Source organism: Triturus cristatus, chromosome 4_1 (genome assembly GCF_964204655.1).
Source record: "Triturus cristatus chromosome 4_1, aTriCri1.1, whole genome shotgun sequence".
NCBI classification, from domain to species: Eukaryota; Metazoa; Chordata; class Amphibia; order Caudata; family Salamandridae; genus Triturus; species Triturus cristatus.
The window spans coordinates 474,973,130-474,992,107 of NC_140585.1; the positions used below are offsets into that span (position 1 = coordinate 474,973,130).

Consider the following 18,978-nt stretch of genomic DNA (forward strand, 5'->3'; position numbering starts at 1 on the left):
ATAATTGCAGGACTGGACAGACACTGATAGGCTGATTGGGGCACTGGATGAATACTACCTGGCTTATTGCAAGGGTGAATCAGTAGTCTGCTGGGGATTACAGGCCTGTATACACTGCGCACATTTCACTGTAGCACCATGTGTCTTAATGCCTGAGGCATTCTACAGGTGTATGGACAGTGACTTGATAGTGAGAGTGCTGGTAGTTGATAAGAGTGTGAGTTTTTAAGTGCTTGTGTGTTGGCACAGCGATTATATAAGGACATGCTTCTGTCAGGATAATTGCAGGAGTGGACAGAGACTGATAGGCTGATTGGGGCAGTGCATGAATACTACCTAGTTTTTGCAAGAGTGAATCAGAAGTCTGCTGGGGGTTACAGGCCTGCATGCATTGAGCACATTTCACTGTAGCACTATGTGCCTTAAGGAGTGAGGCATTGTACAGGTGTATGGACACTGACTAGATAGTGACAGTGCTGTGAGTTGACAGAAGGGTGAGTTTTTAAGTGCTTGTGTGTTGGCACAGCGATTAGATAAGGACATGCTTCTGTCAGGATGATTTCAGGACTGGATAAAGAGTGTTAGTCTAATTAGGGCACTACTTGATTACTACCTGGCTTATAGCAAGGGTGAATCAGTACTCTGCTGGGGGTTAGGGGCCTGCATACATTGCGCACATTTAACTGTAACACTATGTGTCTTAATGCCTGAGGCATTCTACAGGTTTATGGACACTGACTAGATAGTGAGAGTGCTGGTAGTTCACAGGAGAGTGAGTTTTTAAGTGCTTGTGTGGTGGCACAGCGATTAGATAAGGACATGCTTCTGTCTGGATAATTGCAGGAGTGGTCAGAGAATGATAGGCTGATTGGGGCAATGCATAAATACTGCTGACCTTATTGCAAGGGTGAATCAGTAGTCTGCTGGGTGTTACAGGCCTGTATACATTGCACACATTTCACTGTAGCACTATGTGTCTTAATGTTTGAGGCATTCTATAGGTGTATGGACAGTGACTAGATAGTGACAGGGCTGATAGTTGACAGGAGAGCGAGTTTTCAAGTGATTCTGTTTCAGCACAGAGAGCAGATACAGACATAGTGCTGTCAGTATGATAGGGGCAGTGGACAGGGACTGACAGTGTGATTGCTTATCTGCATGGCTACTGTATGGATTTTTACAGGAGTGAATCAGTAGTGTGCTGGAGGTAAAGGTGCCGCATAGATTGTGCACATTTACTTTTCTACTAACTACAAAATTAGACATTATAGAACCACAAAATCACTTGTCATACACTTATAAAATCACATTTTCACCATGTGTGCAATCCTCTAATGTAACAGATACCTCTCATTAATTTATACAAATATAAATATAATGTAAACAAATTCCTGACTCATGACATACTAACTACTACATACCAGAAAGAATAAAATGTACTGACTTTCTTTGCAGCTACATATTGTCCTTTAAATCTAGAAATATGCAACTTAATCAAACTGTACCTCTCAACATACTTAATGAAGAAGAGTAATAAAGAACACTTTTTATAAGGACTTCTTAAACTGCACAAACTGTACCAACTACTAACAGATTCATAATTATTAACAGTTTATATAATCATTTTGCAAACAGCACAATTGTACCTCATTTTACCACACTATCTATAATAATGCAATATTTTTAAACTATTCCTTTTTACACAGAAGAAATAATCATGCCTAATAAACTACACCTTATATGAATATTTTAGAAATTACACCTTCTTAGTACATATTTAACCAATTATTAGTAAATAAGAGCCTTCATTCAATTATATCTCCCAACACACTTAAATATATATTTTACTGTACATATTGTTTTTTAAGCAAACTTCAAGTACAATAAAAAATAATCCCAATATACATCTCTGCATTTTATAATATATTTCAAACAACACAGTTTCATAAAAATGTAAAATATTTTTTAAATTAACCTAAAAAATATGTAACTCACCTTTTAAATAAATCTGTTGAATTAAAAATCTCACACACTCAGTCAGGATTTTCTTTTTCACACAGAGAATGTAGATGAACACACTCTGCAAGGGTGAACCAGTATTGGCAAAGGTTCCCTCTATTTTTCAATACACAGAGACTTGAACAACAAATGGCATTGCTTCCCAGTGTTTTTCAAATTGAAAAATGAATTTCCATTGGTCATAGAGAATAATTCTTTTCAACTGACATCTTCACCCCTTGTCCTTAATGTCAGTTTCCATAGAAACAGGTCATGCAACATTCAACTAAGCAGCCAGGTCACAAGTTCACCACACAATGTTGCAAATGACAAGAGCAGGTGTGGTTGGCTTTGCAATGCTTGACCTTATCCTTTCCGCTGTACCGTTCCAGCATATGTTAATAACCAATAAGAAACATGTTTTATAAACAAAGTAAAATGCACCCTATATTTGAATGTAGAGTGTTCTTAAACAGCAAATCAAATCTCTTCTTTCTTAAAAACAGCATCTTGTCAACCATTTTAGATAGATTTCATTCTTCCACCTGTCTACCTCAGCTACAGACATCTTCTGATTACCTACAGAAATCCCTTCAAGATGCTTTCTGTGTGGCTTATTGGACACAGCTATATTTTCTGGTGCAAAAGGTATGCTGAAAGCAGAGGTATTGACAAAGACCTAGCTTTTCAAAATGTAGACATTAAATGGATTGGACAGAGAGGACTAAAGTGGCACCAATTGATGCCATTGGTTAAATCCTTTTTGCATCTCCAACCACCTGACCTCATGAATGTGCACTGCGGTGGCAATGACCTAGGCACATTGACTGGGTTAGCTCTGGAAATGCTAATGAAGGACACCTTTGCAGAATTGATGTTGCTTTTCCCCCAAACTACCTGTGTGTACTCTAACATATGCCAAAGACAGAAATGGAACAGGTCCAATCAATTTTGTACACAGATTGAGAAAGCTAGAAAAAATGTCAATAAAGCTGTTTCTGCTTATCTCAGAGACCATAGTATGGGGTCCATATATAACAACAATCTGTGTTTTAATATGGATGGCATCTCTAGGACTGATGGTGTACATTTCACAGATAAGGGAAACAGAGTCTTTCTCAACAACTTAAGACTCTGCATTGGCACTTACATGTAGCTACAAAAATCTCCCAATAAACACAAGGGCTCTTTTTGGAGCCACCCAATATCCTAACATATAACCTAGGTTTTTATTAAAACAAATTTTATAATATTTTTGCTTGGAGTTGCGCACCCAGCATGAATTGGAGTCGCGTACCCCTCGCGTGCGCACTAGGGGGCTGCGCTGAGCGCCGCGCTAGGTAAGCGACTCCTTATTTGCCAGTAAAAAAAACAGCTCCTACTATCAATTTCTATTTGCCCCGGGGACCCCATCCCCTGAGGCCCATATAATACCGTGGGGGGAGCCCCAATACCCCCACGGTCCCGCCGGCTCCTCGCGACCTTCGGGAGCCGGCATAGCTTTTTGTGCTAGGAGTCGCGTACCCCTCACGCGCTTACTAGGGCACCACGCTAGGTACGGGACTCCTTATTTACCCGTAAAAAAAAACGGCTCCTACTATTAATTTCTATTCGCCCTGGGGACCCCATCCCCCGAGGCCCATATGATACGTTGGGGACTGTGGGGGGAGCCCCAATGCCCCCACGGTCCCACCAGCTCCCCACGTCCTACGGGAGCCAGCATTGCTTTTCCACATGGGGGAGCTGCTAACATGCAGCTCCCCATGAGGAATATCAATCTGCTTTGCTTCATTAAAGCGAGAACAGGTTTCCCTGCTCTCGCTTCAATGAAGCAAAGCAGTTTGCAATGACACGGCTACTGACCTGTCATTGCAAACAACAGTTTCCCAGGGGTGGGCACCCCAGGACACTGCAGGAGCCGGCCCTGTGGGGTGGTGGTCCCCAGGGCCACCACAGGCTCCAGGAGGGGGCGACGCGGCCCCCTCCAAATCTGTACAAAGCCCCGGGGAGGTGGTGGTCCCCGGGGCTCAGGGGTTCTTAAAGGACCCCCATATTTACATCTTAGTGCCCCGGGGAGGTGGCGGTCCCCAGGGCGTGTGGGGGCATTGAGCCCCCACACAGTTTTTTTTTTTTTTCAACAAAAAAGAAGCCCCGGGGGTGGCGGTACCCGGGGCTGCAGGGGTCCCCCTGGGCCTAAGCAATTACTATTTATACATGCCCCTGGGACTTGGCCTACCCGGGGGCTAATTAATAACGAAGCACTGGAGTCCGCGCTTCTTTTTTTTCATTTTCGCAGCTGGATCCGCGCACCCAGCACATATTCGGCCGACAGAGCTGCATTGCAGAGAGTTGTAAAAAGGGGCATGGCCTGGACCACCTCTCTGCAATGCAGTCCTTTGGCGCTTACTGGAGGTACCTGGTGGGCTAGTTGGACCCCAGGGACCGTCAGGAATCAAGGGGACTTAATCTCCCGACTTAAAACGGCCACAGGGCGTGTTTACACAGTGGGGAAGGGAGGGGACGGGGCCTGAGGTGACGTGTGCAAACACGCCCTGTGGCGCGTTTTAAGAGGTAGTTTTAATCCCCTGCCCTATTATGTACTAGGGTCTTACAGAGGAGGTCATGCTAATCACAGGGGTACCCCAACGCACAGTGTTCCCTAGTGTATGTAGGTGTTTTTACTGTATTCTAAGTGTCTTTTAGCATAGCACTGGCTCTAGGCCTGGTTAGTCAGAGTCAGTTACCACCAGTACCCGTCTGAAAAAGTTGTGGGCACAGGATGATTTTGCAGCAATGCCTCTTTCTGCTCCTCTGTTGGTTCTTTCTGCACATGTCTTGCTTCTTCCTGCACTTTTCTTCATCTTTGTGGACTTCTGTTGCTTCTTTCTGCATTTCTTTTGCTTCTTTCTGTGCGTTTTTTCTTCTTTATTCAAATGTCCTACCTCTGGAGGCATAGTTAGAAACTAGCATTTAAAAAACCTTTAAAATTCACTTTAAAAAACCATAGGTTTCAGGCACGTTATAGTTAGAAAATAGCATTTAAAGAAACTTTGAAATTCACTGTAAAAACCATAGGTTTCAGGCACGTTATAGTTAGAAATTAGCATTTAAAAAACCTTATAAATTCACTGAATAAACCATAGGTTTTAGGGAAAGTTATAATTAGTTGGACATTTCACTCGTACAAAACCAGTGGAATTCCCCCGTTATAGTTAGTTCAGCTAACTATAACTCGCGCCCCCGCAATGCCCTGCTGATTATATCACATATTACATCACTCATGACATGGTCACTGTCATCACTGATGACATCACTGATCACATCTCAAATGACATCACTCATGACATCATTGATGACATCATCCATGTGATAACTTGATGCATCTTCTCACAACCTAATATAACCTTTCATACACCCACTCTAAATTACAGAATGCCTTCTCAAAACCATAAACACTCCAACACCAATAACTACATACCCACTTACTGATTCTTAGGTTTACACACACATCCACTCACTCACCTGTACAGTCACTCATACTTATGGCCACTCAGTACAGGACTATCATATGCACTTATACACCTATATAGACACTCACACACCGCCACTCATCCATAGAGGTACTCACACACCTAGTCAGTCATGCAAATAATTAATCACACTGCCATTTACTCACCTATACAGTAATACACACACCAGCTCAATTACTCATACAAATACTAGCACATTCGTACGCTCTTATACAATCAATGATACAAGCACACACTCATCCATGCAGCTACTCTCACAATCACACACCCACCCATACAGTCCATCACAGATGCACACTTGAAAACTTGCACCCAGTGAATCACCCACTCACACATCTATGCACAGAGTCACAGACACCCAACCCACACAAACACTCAGGCACCCATACAGATACTCAGACAACAAATCAATAACCCATATAGACACTCATGTAGCTATTCGCAAACCCATGCAGCTGCTTACACACCAACAGACAGACGGATACAGACATTCACACAGTTTAGTCACTAACCCATGCATTCAGTAAGATACATTTAATCACTCACTTATAGAGTCAGTCACGCACCTACTAAATCCTCCATTCAGAAACATATACACCCACTCATTCTTCAATACGCCTTTCCCTATATATATTAAACATATTTAAACTTCACAGAAACACACAGTCACTGGATGATGTCATCAGTGATGTCATTTGAGATGCCATCTGTGATGTCATCAGTGATGTCACTGACCATGTCATGAGTGATGTAATATGGGACGTCATCAGCAGTGCATTGTCTTTGTCCAGGGCAAGCGCATCCAGATGTCCCAGAGTGGCACTATGGGTTTCTATGCGCTAGAGTATTTAATTTTTAAAAATTCATATCTCTGGTACCCTACATTGGATTTTTGTCATTGTGGTGTAATTGTAAAGATACAAATATTTCCGATTTTTATAAACTGGTGTGGGATTTTTATTGTTTGCTTTGTCTTCATTATTTACTTAATTGGTGTTTTTAAATGCTTTACACACCTGTCTCCTAAGTTAAGCCCGCCTGCTAGCAGCCAAGCTACCCAGGGTTGAGCATGGGAATAATATATTGAGACCTGTACTGAGCCCTAGACAGTGTTAGTGGACATATTGCCAGTGTTAGATGCCTATGTACCAGTACTAATAACTCACTTTCCAACAATCAGAGTAAGGTCTTTAATAAAGAATGAATAATTAGATGAGAAAGCATGCATTTTTGATAACTACATCTCCCACAGTGGTATTGGACTTTATTGAAGGTGATTGCCTGTGATAGGTTGTACTGCTTTAATGAGTGTGGGTACAATCTGTGTTGTTTATTCTATCGTTCTGGTTGGGCTAAATATTGTCTGATTGGTCTATATTTCTTTTGTCTGTTATGAAAGTGCGTTTGACCAAATGATCTTTGCACTAGAATTGCTTGTTCGTTTATGTAAAGGTGCTACTTCCAGAAATATCTAACATGCACTTTGTACCTATTTCCTGTGTGATTAATTGTGAACGTTTTTTAAACATTTTTTTTAAAGAAAATTATTTCAAGTTTTGCCAAAGTTCTTTTTTACGATTACATGTGCGCATTGACTGCAGTTACTCACCTCCCTCCATTTTTCTTTGTTTTATTTCGGCTCACCCCTGACTTGGGAGTAAATTGCATTGCATACATTTGGTTTACAACAAAACCTCTATCTTCAACGGTGAACCGTTAAGCATCATTACGGCTACCTGACTTGAAAAGGAAGCAGAGTTACAAGCAAAGGAATGGTGTCGGTCTATCCGATATGGAGTGAGCAATCAGAAGTTGCGGAGGAGTGTGCACGCATAGACAGCCTTATGCCTCAAATTCGTATTGTATTTGGCGCACAGCCTGTTTGTTTCAGGAATGGATGCATCTGTTCTACCTTCTAGCTAACTGCTGCAGAAACAGCAAGCAATATTATGCTGAGTTGCTTAGAGAAGAGATCAGTGGCTACGTCAAACTGATGTCATCTGCCTGGAAGCTATAAATACATCTAAGGCTCAGGAGCGCTGCTAAAATGCCGTAACTCAGAACTCGAGCACAGGCACCGCGTGACCACCTGTGGATGTTTGCTCGACTTCCCGGGGATTTGAGTACTCAAGGTTTCCGCTCACAGACACTTGAAAAAAGAGCGTGAGACAAAGGCAAAGAGAGGAAGAGGGCGAAATGCAACCGAACATGTCGTAAAAAGCGGACTATAAATCGAAAAGAAAAACAACATGAATGACATCAAGCTTGCTGTGCTGGGCAGTGAAAGAGCTGGGAAATCAGGTACTTTTTTTTTACTCTGAAAAAGACGATTGTATATATTTTTTTTAATTTCCTTTTTTAATACAATGTTATTAATGTTATATTATATATGGCATGATAAAAGTGATAGAACGATCTACAAAACTGCCAACATAGCAATGTTGAGCTAATAACCTTTTCTGCAAAAATTCAACATTTATCAGTCCTTAAAGTAGGCAATTGGCCGAGATCATGAGAACGTGTTTAAAAAGTCGCCTTGAGCTGAATGTTGTACAATATAGGTATTGCAGAAATCAGCGCCTGCCCTCTAACGCCCAAACACCATGTTATTGAGGGGATCATCAAACAAGACATTCTTTTCAGATAAATCACATTTTAATATTTGTCTAGTTGTGAGTGAGCCGTGAGAAGAGCTTTAAGTGGAAGGAGGAATTACTGTAGAGGGATTTTCGTAGTAACACGTGAACGATATTTTTCGTTGTTTCTGTGGCGCGTGAAGTGATGTGCTCTGCACCTTAATGAGCCGCATTAGAGACCCCGTCTGGAAATGTTAATTGTTTGTGGTTGCTTCCTCAGCCCTGACAGTCCGTTTCCTCACTCGGCGCTTCATCGGAGAGTACGCGTCCAATTCTGGTAAGCTTTCACCGCACAATAAAAAGCGTGTATGTTAGATATATTTACAACACAAATAGAACAACAAAGATATGAAGAAAGCAGTACCTAATAGCCAATCTTAGATTAATTTGCATTGTTCTTTTGTATTTACTTACTATAAGCATTACAATTAGAAACGGACCGGAACGGCCTGCCACAAGACATGTGGTAGAATTTATGGAATGTTCCCTTCTGGCAGACCGAGGTCTCAAAAATTGGCGCGCAGTGTGGGAGAAACGAGGGATAAGTAAGCATTGACTCAACTGGGATCAGGGCTCAGGTCTTCTCGACCAAGTACAGAAAAACAACGTTTTCTAACTCAAGAGGGACCGAATCTTTGACCTTGCAGTAAACAAGTGTTGGTTCACAGCACGATTCCAGTAGTGCCAGGCGTGCACTGTGATGCGAACACCATCGATTCATTCTCTTTCGGCTATTCGAACAAGTGATATGAATTTTTGGAATAAAGTGGTTCACCTAGAAGTAAAGGGGCATCTCCGTTATCCCTTTTTGTGTCTAAAGACCCCTTTGGAAAAAAAACTGAGAACTATAAACAATCTACTTGTGCCTTTTAGCAGACTTCTTGGAACTTTTCAAAACTGACTGATTGATGGCTTCCTCTCAGAGCGTCATATGTACATAATATTATTATAATGTGTCAGGCAAATGGAAACACAGGAGTGTGAAAGGGCGACTAATTAAAGAGAGCACCCCTTCGTCCTCTCGCATGAATTCTTTAGTGTATGAGGCAGCCAAGCCTCCCAGACAGCACCAGTTAGCTCACAATCTTTTAATATAACCTCCTTCCCGCTTACCACCGCTTCTTTTAGTTGTGTCTCACAGTCATGCACATCAGTCGCACGGTGACAGCGGTAAGTCTTTTAAAGAAGGGATGGCGTCTCAGGTTGCTCACGCTGTGACAGGGAGGCGGCATCAGAAACAGCGGTCCCGGGCAGGTGTGGGTTAGGCCAGGGATGCTCCGGAGGGCCTGAGGTCCAGCTTTGACATGTGTTACACATTGGATCAGCTGACTTGGAGGAGCATTGTTTTATTTGGAGTGGCAGAGCACTCAAATTATTTCCCCTTCAGAAAAAAACAGTGGAAAGAAAGTCAGTGGCAGCTTTAACATTCAGAAAGGGGCCTATTTAGGATTTTGGTCCATTCTCAGATTGGGCACATAAGCTAATTAGGGGTGGGCGCTGAGTGTCCTGCCACACTAAATATCTGTTTGAAAAGGGGGCTTTGGAGCTTTTCTTCATTATTGTTTTATTTTCCAGCCTTTTTTCTCTATATATATTTTACCTCTTATTCACTGTGGGTGGGTGCTGTGGCATTTGTGAGAGCAACAAGAGTAAAAGCATGAAAAGAGGAGCATATCTCTTCTGCCTCTTCTGAGGAGGATAAGATTCAGCCTGGAAGAGATCCAGGTCCATCTCTCCAAGTAGTTCGGTGCTCTGGTCAGCCATCCAGGTGCAGGGGATGATTGAGGCAACCGCCTCTAAGGCATTGCATAAGAAGTCTTTGGAGAAAGAAGGAAAAGCCAAAAAGGGGAAATCTGTTCCTCATGATCAGCTTTCGTCAACATCATTAGAAAAAAAAAGTTTCATGCATTAATGTTACCTTTGCAACTTTCTCTTTTTGGAAATTGGATTCGAAAAGGTCTATACAAGAAGCCAATAACCTGGTTAACGTTCATAGAAAACCTGCAGCACAATATTAAAGATAAAGAGACTACTGCTAAATGTCTACACATTTCTGTATTTTTATTTTTTCATTACAGATACACTCTGGCATCAGAATGTTCATCTCATGATCAAATGTTGTCTCTACTCTCTCCTGCTAAGTTACTATAGGCAAGAAGTTATGTCATCTTGCCTTTTTTAGATCTGGTTTTAGCCAAGATTTATGTATAATACAGTAACATACAGGGGATTTGAGCCACCTCTCTTCATCTATTGGTCTGTTATTTAGTCATTCACATTTTCATTCCACCCACTACAGCATATAGCATGGGGCAGTGGATCAACCTGCTTAAGCCACTGGTTAACATCAATTTAAGTGACTCTAATTTGCTCTCCCACAAGGAGCACATCCACACACAAGCTAGTTCCTGTCAGTGCCAGTGTTTTTGTTTTTACTTCATAATTATTACTTTAGCGTTCCCTTTGTGTTGAGAGCCTGATCAGATCCCTGCCAATGCTGTGGTAAATTACTTTTGGAGTGTTTTGATGTTCTGACTGCTGCCAGAAAAGATGTGTCCATTTTAAACTGTTCTGTATTAAGTTATCTTTTTTTCTTTCTTTCTTTCCTGCCTTCTTTAATTTTTCTTCCATTTTTCTTTCTTTCTTTCTTTCTTTCTTTCTTTCTTTCTTTCTTTCTTTCTTTCTTTCTTTCTTTCTTTCTATGTTTCTTTCTTTCTATGTTTCTTTCTTTCCTACTTTCTATCCGTCTGTCCTCCTCTTTCCATCTCTTGTTCTTTCTCTCTTTCTTTCTTTTATCATTAATTTTCTTTCACCTTCTTTAATCCTTGCTGTCTTTCATTCCCTATTTCCTTCTCTTGTTCTTTCATTCTCTTTCCTTCTCACTCTCACTCTTTCTTTCTTTCTTTCTTTCTTGAACCTTGCAGCCAATACCTGACTAATCAACTTTTTAGGTCTGTGTTAACAAAGACCTTCTGATTTTACTAAAGTTATGTTTGCTGATACTTGGTGTCATCACTCATTTCTGCACACTGAAACTTATTTCCATTGATGTTTATCTGCTCAGTCACAAACATGTGCACTAACACAGCCCACCTCGTGTTGGTGCTGTGCTGTGTCTACCTCGCTATGACAATGATTTCCCTTACTGGGTATTTTTAAAGCATGTTCTATTCCAACAGTGGCTGACCTGTGGCCTGCCAGCACATTCTACAGACTAGCCAAGCAAAGGAGACAGAGATGAAAATGATGATGATGTAATCAGTGATGTCATCAATGATGTCATTTGAGATGTCATCAGTAATGTAATAGAACATGTCATGAGTGATTTCATATGTGAGGTCATAAGCAGTGCATAGCAGGGCCGTAAGGTATAGTTAGGTCTGCTTACTATAACTGGTGAATTTCTGGGTGTTTTATTATATTTCAAAACGTTAATGTTGTTACTGACAAATTCACATAACTATAATGTTACTTTAACGTTTTTTTCAGTGAATTGTGAAGTTTTTTTTACCTGAAAGTGATATTTAATTACCATACGTATATACAGCCCCATGCTGCGCACAGATAAAGGGCCTTCAATGGCCCAGGGTGGGCTCCATGGGGCGTTTTGAGAATCGGGAAGGGGGCCTCCGTGGGCCCCTCCTCGTTTTGTAAAATTTCAGCCCTGGGGCCTTTAGAGGCCCGGGGAGGGGGCTGCATGTCCCCTCCCCATATAAAAATGTTTTGGCTTCATGGTGAGCCCCCTGGGGACAATGGAGGCTGATGGATGAAAGCTGCTCTGCCCATTTTGCCCTAACAAGCACATTTTCGCCCTGGGGCCTTTAATGGATCACGGAGGGGGCTGCGCGGCCACCTACCTCTTCTTGATGATAGCAGCCCCGGGGGTGGCCACGCAGCCCTCCTACCCTTTGTTGGACCCGGCCCTCGTAACATAGTCAGACCTGACCCCTGCACCTCACACCAGCCCCGAGCCCCTGGCCTAGCCGGTCCTTCCCACCAGAACACACGCACCCGACCCGGACTTCCCCCGTCTATAGGCCTTCCTCCTTCGGCCACCCCGGGCCCGCGTGCCCACTGCATGCACCAAGATGGCCGCCCGGCCCCAGCGCGACCCTAGCCTACAGGCGCCACTCCGGCTGGAGGACATCGCGCCCCCCCTTGGGATGAGAGAGGGAGGAGCAGTTTCCATCACACCTCTGCGCTTCCCTGGGACGGTGGGTTTCGATCGACCTGCCGGCCTCCCTGAGGGCTGGCTCCACGCCTGCTGGGTGTCTGGGGCTCCTCCCGACCCGGCCCTGAAAGGATCAAAGGACAATGGCAGGAAACCCCCAACAAGCGACCCCCAGGTGACAAGACCCCTGCCTGCACAGACTCCGGACATCAAAGAGGAGTCGCCCTATAACAAGGGGTGCTCTGGGACTGTCCGGCAGATTCGCCTTGGAACCACTTGAGCCCTGCTGAGTGACTCGCGGCTCCCTGAAAGATCGTAAGACCTCCGAACTTGTGCTTGAGCCCTGCTGAGTGACTCGCGGCTCCCTGAAGATCGTAAGACCTCCGAACTCGTGCTTGAGCCCTGCTGAGTGACTCGCGGCTCCCTGAAGATCGTAAGACCTCCGAACTTGTGCTTGAGCCCTGCTGAGTGACTCGCGGCTCCCTGAAGATCGTAAGACCTCCGAACTTGTACTCGAGCCTGCTGAGTATCTCGCAGTGCCCACAGACTCCCTTGGTCCCGCCGGACCCCACGACGACAAGCGTATCCCCCAGCTCGAGGATTGTGAGCTGTGCGCCGGATACGCTCCTGCATTTGATCCATTCCCCCCAAAGACTGTCCCGCTACCTCCTAACCCCCCTCCAAGACTTTGTGAGCCCGTGCTCCACTTGTATATATATTGCCTTGCGGATCATAAAGATCTTACCACTCCGATCTGATAAATATTTGCTCTTAAGAACTCTCGGTGTTGTGTCTCTTTGTCGTGTGGTGCCGAGTGTACGATCCTAGATACGAGATTCCTCCCCTGAGGAGTCTCCCACCAGTGCCCGGCTACGATACTTCGAGGGTTGGTCTCAGGCCAGTCAGGGCCCCCTCCGGGCCCCTCTGAGGTCGCCTTCTAACATTGGTGGCAGCGGTGGGATTCGGGCCCATAATCTAGAGATCGTACCGTAAACGGCTGACGCACTACCGACAAAGATGGCAGAAGGAAGCGCCGTGGTTCTCGTAGAAGACGACGCCAGCACCGTGTTCCAGGTGGAACAGCTGGAAGAGTACACTCACAGAGAACTAAAGCAATTCTGTAAGGAACTCAGAATCGCTACCACTGGTCTCAACACCAAAGAAGATATGCAAAAGGCACTGAAAGCTTGGGTGGATTCTGGAGCCTCCCGCCCAGAAGGAGCGGTGGAGCCCCACGACGAAGCAGGACCCTCCCAAGGAGAACGCAGCAGCAACCAGGTGCGAGGCTTCGTACCAGACGGGGGCCTATCCCCGGAGGAACTCGCAGACAGAGAAAAAAGTCGCCATCACAAGCTCGAATTAGCTAAACTCAAAATTGAGGGTGAATTGAAATTAGCCGAGAAAAAGCTAGCAGTAGAACAGTTGCGAGTGCAAGGAGAACTGGAGGAGAAGAAACTCCAACGAGAACACGAGGGAAGGAGACTTCAACTAGAACATGAACGCAGCTTGAAGGAGATAGAACTGAAAGCAAGAAGCGAAGAAGCGCGGCCCCCAGGGAACCGGGAGGCGGCCGCCCCGACGGAACAGAAGGTCCACATCCCCAACGATGTGGTCAAGGAATATTACAAGAATGATGACATTCAGCAGTGGTTTCGGGCCTACGAGGTCGCCATGACCTCCCATCGGGTCCCGCAGAAGGATTGGGGGGCTGGGCTATGGGGACGGTTCCTGAGCGAAGGGAGAGACACCCTGCTCGACCTACCCACCTCCATGCAGACCTCCTATGAACACATGAAAGCGGCCCTCCTCACAAGGTACGGCCTCACCCCGGAGATGTACCGCCAGCGGTTCCGGGACTGCAGGAAGATCCCGGGTACCACTTGGGTGGAATATGTGAATTTCTTCAGCCGTGCCTTCGATGGGTGGATCAAGGGCAGCAAGGTAACCACCCTGGAAGAACTAACCGACCTTATGTTATGGGAACACCTGGCTGCGAACTGCTTTGTGGAACTACGCCAGCATCTGCTCGACAGCAAGCTCACGGACCCGAGAAAGCTGGCTGTCGAGGCGGATCGCTGGACCAACACCCGGGTCTCCCGGGGCCCTGTAGGAGAGTACCCCCGAGCCAGTCAGGGACCACCCCGCCAGAGAGGGGGGGGGAAACCAGGGGGGGCAGAGAGAGCCCCAGACTAGTCCCCCGAAGTCCCAACCTACGCCTTTCCCGGCACCCCCACCAGCTGTATCCGCCCCCCCCCTGAGACGGGGGCACCGGGTAACCATCACTTGTTTCCGTTGCCAGAAGCCCGGGCATTACCCCAACGACCCTGAATGCCCATGGCCCCACGCACCAGCCAGGCAGCACCCCCCGCTAGACAGATGGCCAATGTAGCCCTGGGGGAGGAGGTTGAGGAGGCCGAGGAGTGGGAACCAGCCGCTATGGCCCTAGTGTCCTTAGGGGATAGGGAGATGGTCCCTGGGAGCCTCCTGCCCTCTAACACAAAGAAATATGGCCAGCTCGTCACGATCAATGGCCACCAAGTGGAAGCCCTCCGCGACACCGGGGCCAGCATCACTGGTGTCCTCAGCCATTTAGTCCACGAGGACCAGGTCCTCCCCAACGTATTTTGCCCTGTCATTTCAGCCGACAACACAGAAAGCCTATGTAAGGTAGCCCTGGTGCCCTTCGAGTGGGGAGGGGTGGTCGGTAAACTGAAGGTCGCAGTGAGAACATCCCAGCCCGTCGACTGTCTCCTGGGGAACGACCTGGAAAGTTCCCCCTGGGGGAAAGTTGAGCGCAAGACCCACCTAGGGATGATGGGCCTCCCTGAGTGGGTGTGCGCCACCACTCGATCCATGACGGTTCGACTGACCCCCTGAGGGACGTCAACGACGCCCCGACCCCTGAAGATGGGATGGTCCCAGCCGAGGGCCCCCACATCCCCCCACCGGAAGAGTCGCTCGCCAGTAACGACCCGCCGGCTTCCGACTCCACCTCAGACACCGAGTTAGGCGATCTGCCCGAATTAGCACAGTGGCGCCATGAAGGGGGCCCCTCCCGAGAGGAGTTCTGCCGAGAGCAGGCTACCTGTCCCTCCCTGGTCGGGCCCCGGCAACAGGCAGAGGCCCAGGCCGCAGGCGACCAGACGGGGACGCACCGGGTCTATTGGGAGAATGACCTTCTGTACAGCGAACAGAAGTCGGTGGAGCTAGGGTCCGGCCGGGTGCTGGTGGTACCACTACGCTTCCGAAACCTCCTCCTGGGCTTGGCCCACGACGTCCCCCTCGCAGGCCACTTGGGTCAGGACAAAACATACAGTCGCCTCGTGACTCACTTCTACTGGCCTAGAATGAAAGCAGATGTAGAAGCCCACTGCAAGTCCTGTCCCACGTGCCAGGCCAGTGGGAAGAGTGGAGGGAAGCGCAAGGCTCCCCTCCAGCCCTTCCCTGTCGTCAGTACCCCTTTTGAGCGGGTCGGGATCGACATTGTGGGACCTCTGGACCCCCCAACTTCCCAGGGGCACCGGTTCATCCTCGTCCTGGTGGACCATGCCACTCGTTACCCTGAGGCCATTCCCCTGCGCACCGTCACGGCCCCCGTGGTGGGCCGGGCGCTGATGGGGATCTTCTCCCGCATGGGTTTTCCCCGCGAGGTCGTGAGCGATCGCGGGACCAACTTTATCTCCCGATACATGAGGTCCTCAGGGCAACAGTGCGGGGTGTCCTACAAGTTCATCACCCCGTACCACCCCCAAGGAAACGGCCTGGTAGAGCGGTTTAACCGGACTCTGAAGGGGATGATCGCGGGCCTGGAAGAGCCCCTCCGGCGTAAGTGGGACCTCCTGCTCCCCTGCCTCCTATTCGCATACCGAGAAGTTCCCCAGAAATCCTTGGGTTTCAGCCCCTTCAAGTTACTCTACGGGCACCCCGTCAGGGGGCCCCTCAGCCTGGTCAAAGAAGAGTGGGAGGCGGCGCCCCGAGGCACCCCCCGAGATGTGTTCCGTTACGTCCTGACCCTCCGCAATCAGACTAGGACGTTCCGGGAGTTGGCAGAGGCCAATCTGGAGGCGAGTCAGGAGGAGATGAAGCGCTGGTACGACCAGAACGCCGCACTAGTAGAGTTTCAGCCGGGCCAGCTGGTGTGGGTCATGGCCCCCGTGAAACCCTGCGCGCTCCAGGATAAATGGACCAGGCCCTTCAAAGTAGTTGAGCGAAAGAGCCCGGTCACGTACTTGGTAGACGTCCAGTCACCCCGGGACCCCCTCCAGGTCCTCCACGTGAACCGCCTCAAGCCCCACTTTGTGCGGACAGAGCTGAGCCTCCTACTGGCCACTGACGACGGGTCCGAAGAAGAGTCGGATCCTCTCCCGGATCTTCTATGCACCAAGGAGAGGGACGGCTCCGTAGAAGGAGTGAACCTCTCCCCGTCTCTCACGCCCCAGCAACGTGAGGATTGCCGCCAGCTCCTAGGGCAGTTTCCGGACCTTTTCTCCCTGGTCCCCAAGGTCACCGACTGGTGTGTCCATGACGTGGATACCGGAGACAGCCCACCAGTGAGACACCGAGCCTACCGAGTCCCCGATCGGGTCCGGTCCTGTATCCAAGCCGAAGTCTCGAAAATGTTGACCCTAGGCGTGATCGAACCCTCAGACAGCCCCTGGGCCAGCCCCGTGGTCCTGGTCCCAAAAGCAGCCGCCCCCGGGGTCGCCCCGGAACTCCGCTTTTGCGTGGACTACCGGGGACTCAATGAGGTCACCCGAGCCGATGCCCACCCCATTCCCCGAGCCGACGAGCTCATTGAGCGGCTCGGAGCTGCACGGTTCCTCAGCACCTTCGATCTCACCTGCGGCTACTGGCAAATTGCGCTCACAGAGGGAGCCAAGGAGCGGTCCGCCTTCTCCACCCCGGATGGGCACTATCGCTTTCGCGTAATGCCCTTCGGGATGAAAAATGCCCCGGCCACCTTCCAGCGACTGGTAAATAGAGTCCTGACCGGGCTGGAAAAATTCAGCGCTGCATATCTCGACGACATCGCAGTTTTTAGTTCCGAATGGAGTGAGCACCTCCAACACCTCCGGAGGGTGCTAACTGCCCTACGCCAGGCGGGCCTCACCGTAAAAGCCAGCAAATGCCAGATTGGGCAAGGTTCGGTAACCTACCTGGGGCACCATGTCGGAAGCGGGCAGGTCTCCCCTCTACAGCCCAAAATCGACGCCATCCTAGCCTGGGAGCCCCCCACCACCCAAACAGAGGTCAGAGCCTTTCTGGGCCTCACGGGCTACTATCGGAGATTCATCCGGAATTACGGCAGCCTGGTCGGTCCCCTCACGGGACTCACGTCCAAGAAGCAGCCCAAGAAGATACAGTGGTCCCCTGCCTGCCAAGAGGCGTTCAATGCCCTGAAAACGGCCATGTGTACGGCCCCCGTCCTCCAGGCCCCCGACTACTCCAAAGAGTTTGTGGTACAAACTGATGCCTCCGAGCATGGCATCGGGGCCGTCCTCTCCCAAGTAAATGACCAGGGTCTGGACCAGCCCGTGGCCTTCCTCAGCCGAAGGCTGTTGCCCCGGGAACAGAGATGGAGTACCATCGAGCGCGAGGCGTTCGCAGTAGTCTGGGCCCTCAAGAAGCTACGCCCTTACCTGTTCGGCACCCATTTCAGGGTCCAGACCGACCATCGCCCCTTGCGATGGCTCATGCAGATGCGAGGAGAAAACCCCAAGCTTCTGCGGTGGTCAATCTCCCTCCAGGGGATGGATTTCACCGTGGAACATCGCCCTGGTACGGACCACGCCAACGCCGATGGCCTCTCCCGATTCTTCCGCCTCAGCGAAGAGAACCCCCAAGAAGATGGGTAGTTCTCTCCGGCTTTCAGCTGGGGGGGACGCGTGTTGGACCCGGCCCTCGTAACATAGTCAGACCTGACCCCTGCACCTCACACCAGCCCCGAGCCCCTGGCCTAGCCGGTCCTTCCCACCAGAACACACGCACCCGACCCGGACTTCCCCCGTCCATAGGCCTTCCTCCTTCGGCCACCCCGGGCCCGCGTGCCCACTGCATGCACCAAGATGGCCACCCGGCCCCAGCGCGACCCTAGCCTACAGGCGCCACTCCGGCTGGAGGACATCGCGCCCCCCTTGGGATGAGAGAGGGAGGAGCAGTTTCCATCACACCTCTGCGCTTCCCTGGGACGGTGGGTTTCGATCGACCTGCCGGCCTCCCTGAGGGCTGGCTCCACGCCTGCTGGGTGTCTGGGGCTCCTCCTGACCCGGCCCTGAAAGGATCAAAGGACAATGGCAGGAAACCCCCAACAAGCGACCCCCAGGTGACAAGACCCCTGCCTGCACAGACTCCGGACATCAAAGAGGAGTCGCCCTATAACAAGGGGTGCTCTGGGACTGTCCGGCAGATTCGCCTTGGAACCACCTGAGCCCTGCTGAGTGACTCGCGGCTCCCTGAAAGATCGTAAGACCTCCGAACTTGTGCTTGAGCCCTGCTGAGTGACTCGCGGCTCCCTGAAGATCGTAAGACCTCCGAACTCGTGCTTGAGCCCTGCTGAGTGACTCGCGGCTCCATGAAGATCGTAAGACCTCCGAACTTGTGCTTGAGCCCTGCTGAGTGACTCGCGGCTCCCTGAAGATCGTAA

At 48.7% G+C, this 18,978-nt stretch overlaps 1 protein-coding gene across 1 annotated transcript in view; it reads left to right on the forward strand.

The window, feature by feature from the left end:
- The first annotated feature begins 7,569 nt into the window (after positions 1-7,569).
- The window catches only part of RERGL (RERG like), a 209,798-nt gene continuing 198,389 nt past the window's right edge, over positions 7,570-18,978 (forward strand). Inside the window, exons 1-2 of the mRNA XM_085652674.1 lie at positions 7,570-7,829; positions 8,385-8,441. Of these exons, the coding sequence (XP_085508800.1) occupies positions 7,778-7,829; positions 8,385-8,441 (109 nt within the window). The 5' untranslated portion in view covers positions 7,570-7,777. The remainder of the gene's footprint in view (positions 7,830-8,384; positions 8,442-18,978) is intronic.